Source organism: Cyprinodon variegatus, unplaced genomic scaffold (genome assembly GCF_000732505.1).
Source record: "Cyprinodon variegatus isolate N-32 unplaced genomic scaffold, C_variegatus-1.0 Scaffold294, whole genome shotgun sequence".
Taxonomy (NCBI): domain Eukaryota; kingdom Metazoa; phylum Chordata; class Actinopteri; order Cyprinodontiformes; family Cyprinodontidae; genus Cyprinodon; species Cyprinodon variegatus.
The window spans coordinates 601,252-603,918 of NW_015150747.1; the positions used below are offsets into that span (position 1 = coordinate 601,252).

Genomic DNA, 2,667 nt, shown 5'->3' on the forward strand with positions numbered 1-2,667 from the left:
CATCCATCCATCCATCCATCCATCCATCCATCCATCCAAAAACACAACTATCAAGGATTTCTAGGAGCTGTTGGACCCTCCTTTAATAATGAAACAGTGACATCATCATCTAGGTGAGCTCGGGTTGCTAAACAGGACCTTTATTCATGTGAACTTTTATCTGCAAACAAAGGGAAGCAAACTAACTACTACAGTGTTTAACAATATAATTAGGTTTGGTCCTGGAACCTGACGATGCAGCAGGAACTGAGTCGTCCTCAAAAACAGGTCCGACCAAACCTGGAACCTCCTACATTCAAATCGGTTCTTCTTCCAGACCTTTGAGAAAGTTCTGAAACGCTCACCTGGAACCTGCAGCACCTCCATCCTGTCCAGCAGAGCAGGAGGGATGGTTGCCGTGGTGTTGGCGGTGGCGATGAAAAGCACCTGGGAGAGGTCGAAGGCCACATTCAGATAATGATCTGTGAAGCTGTGGTTCTGCTCTGGGTCCAGGACCTGAAGTAGGAGAGAAAGAGGAGGTCTGGTGAGTCATTAAGGTCAGAACCTCCAGGGACGGGACGCAATGAAGGAGTCTGACCTCCAGCAGAGCGGCAGCTGGATCCCCCTGCAGACTTTTCCCCAGCTTGTCCACCTCATCCAGGAGGAAGACCGGATTATTGACGCCGACTGTCTTCAGACCGTTGATGATCCGGCCGGGCATGCTGCCCACATAGGTTCTCCTGGAAACAGAACCCACACCTTTAAAATCACCCGCTGCCGAACCTTCAACAACAACATAAACCAAGAACACCTTTCCTGATGGGGACATCCCACCTTCTGTCGTGAACTTTGACCTGTTGGAGATGAGGTACCGTGTCACTTTCTGACCCGTTATCACTTTCTGACGTGTTATCAGGAAGTTCGTCCAGGTCTAGGCTAAAGTTAGGACTTTGACTAGGCCGCTGCTCGTGTCCAGCTGCTGTGTTTGGGAGTGTGATGCAGCACGTACAGCCACACCATGAATGCTCTGGTAATTCTTTTCATTTAAACACATCACTTTATAACGGTTTGCCAAATTGATTGATTCTTTTGTCCATCCACATTCCCGCAGACTGCCACTCTGTGTCCCTGAGCAAGACCCTTAACTCCAGACCGCTTTCTGGGCGTCGCACAGTGGCAGCCCACTGCTCCCCAAAGGGATGGGTTAAATGCAGAGAGTGAATGTCCCCATTGTAGGAAGAGATTTACATTTACATGTGGGACATGTGTTAACTATTTGGGTGCAGAAATCAGGTTCACAAGTTTTGCCACTTCTTGCTTGTTTGGTTTACTTTAAATGAAAAAAAACTTTTCCGGTTCCTGGGAGGCTGACATGTGGGCGTGGCCTGTGTTCTGTCAGAACAGCATACTGGAAAAGAATCGGAATCTAGATAAGTCCCTTTTTCTTAACATAAGTGCATTTGTTCTTGAATTGAGGAGATAAAAGAGACATTTTGCCAATGGAACAAGACTATTTAGATTTAAAATAAGAAAACACAATTACATTGTCTTATTTCAACTGCATATTATCGAATTATCTTATTTTAAAAGTAAAAATACTCACTCTATTGGCAAACTATCTCATTTACCTGCTCAAATTAAGGGTAAATACACTTAATTTAATAAATTTTCCCAGTGCGCATGCTGTCAGATCAGCATACATAGTTCTAATAGGCATGCGCAAAATAGTTATTGCCACATTTAATTTTAGCAGCAGTGTACCAACCAGCAGAAAATCCGTTTATTTTAACTTAAAAAAAGAAAATCAGCTTTAATTATTATACTGTTATTTCTTAGTTGCAGTAACGGCCAGACATGATTGAAGTTTCCAGGATGTTGAGAGAAGAAGCCTCTAGAGGGGGGGTCTTCAACGTTTTCCAGGCCAAGGACCCCCAAACTGATGTATAGATGGAGCGGGGACCCCCTAATTATATATATTGGATTCAATTGTGTTATATCAAACTGGTCCTATATGTAACGAAAGTAATTTCTCCGTGGGTTTATTAAAGTATTTCTGATTCTGATTCCTGGTTGGGTCAGGTGTTGTGAATGAATCAGTTCCCAGCTTGAAAGAGCTCCTGCACTGCAAAAACATTCTACAAATGAGTAAAAATGTATTAAAATAATTGTATTCACCCTTAATTTAAGCCGGAAAATAAAATGATCTGCAAATGGAATGAGCATTTTTACCCTTGAACTAAGAAAATTAGATATTATGCCCTTGAAATAAGAGACTTCTGTTGTTTTTTCTTATTTTAAATGTTAATGGTCTTATTACATTGGCAAAGTGTCTGCTCAATTTAAGAAGGAATCCACTTATTTTAAGAAATAATTACTAAATTAGATTAGCAGTTTTTGCAGTGTGTGTGTCTCTGAATGTGTGCATAAATGACTGAAAGACATCTTCTGCCTCCATTTATCTGTTTACTACAGTGTGTTGAATTCATGTTAATGTGGATTTAAAAACATTTCAATGAGTGGAAAAAATTGCAGGGGGAAATAAAAAAAAAAGTCTAATCAACCAAAACCTTTGCGACCCCCATGCAGAACCTCTGTGGACCCCCTAGGGGTCGCGGACCCCCTGTTGAAGACCTCTGCTCTAGAGCTAAAGCCATTTTAGTCAATATTAATTAAAAATAAGTTACTGTA

General features: G+C 41.7%; 1 protein-coding gene across 1 annotated transcript in view; it reads right to left on the reverse strand.

Moving 5' to 3' along the window:
• Window positions 1-2,667, reverse strand: part of lonp2 (lon peptidase 2, peroxisomal) — a 55,858-nt gene that overhangs the window by 5,386 nt on the left and 47,805 nt on the right. The window contains exons 10-11 of the mRNA XM_015383787.1: window positions 578-719; window positions 345-495 (exon numbers count right to left, since the gene is read on the reverse strand). Of these exons, the coding sequence (XP_015239273.1) occupies window positions 345-495; window positions 578-719 (293 nt within the window). The remainder of the gene's footprint in view (window positions 1-344; window positions 496-577; window positions 720-2,667) is intronic.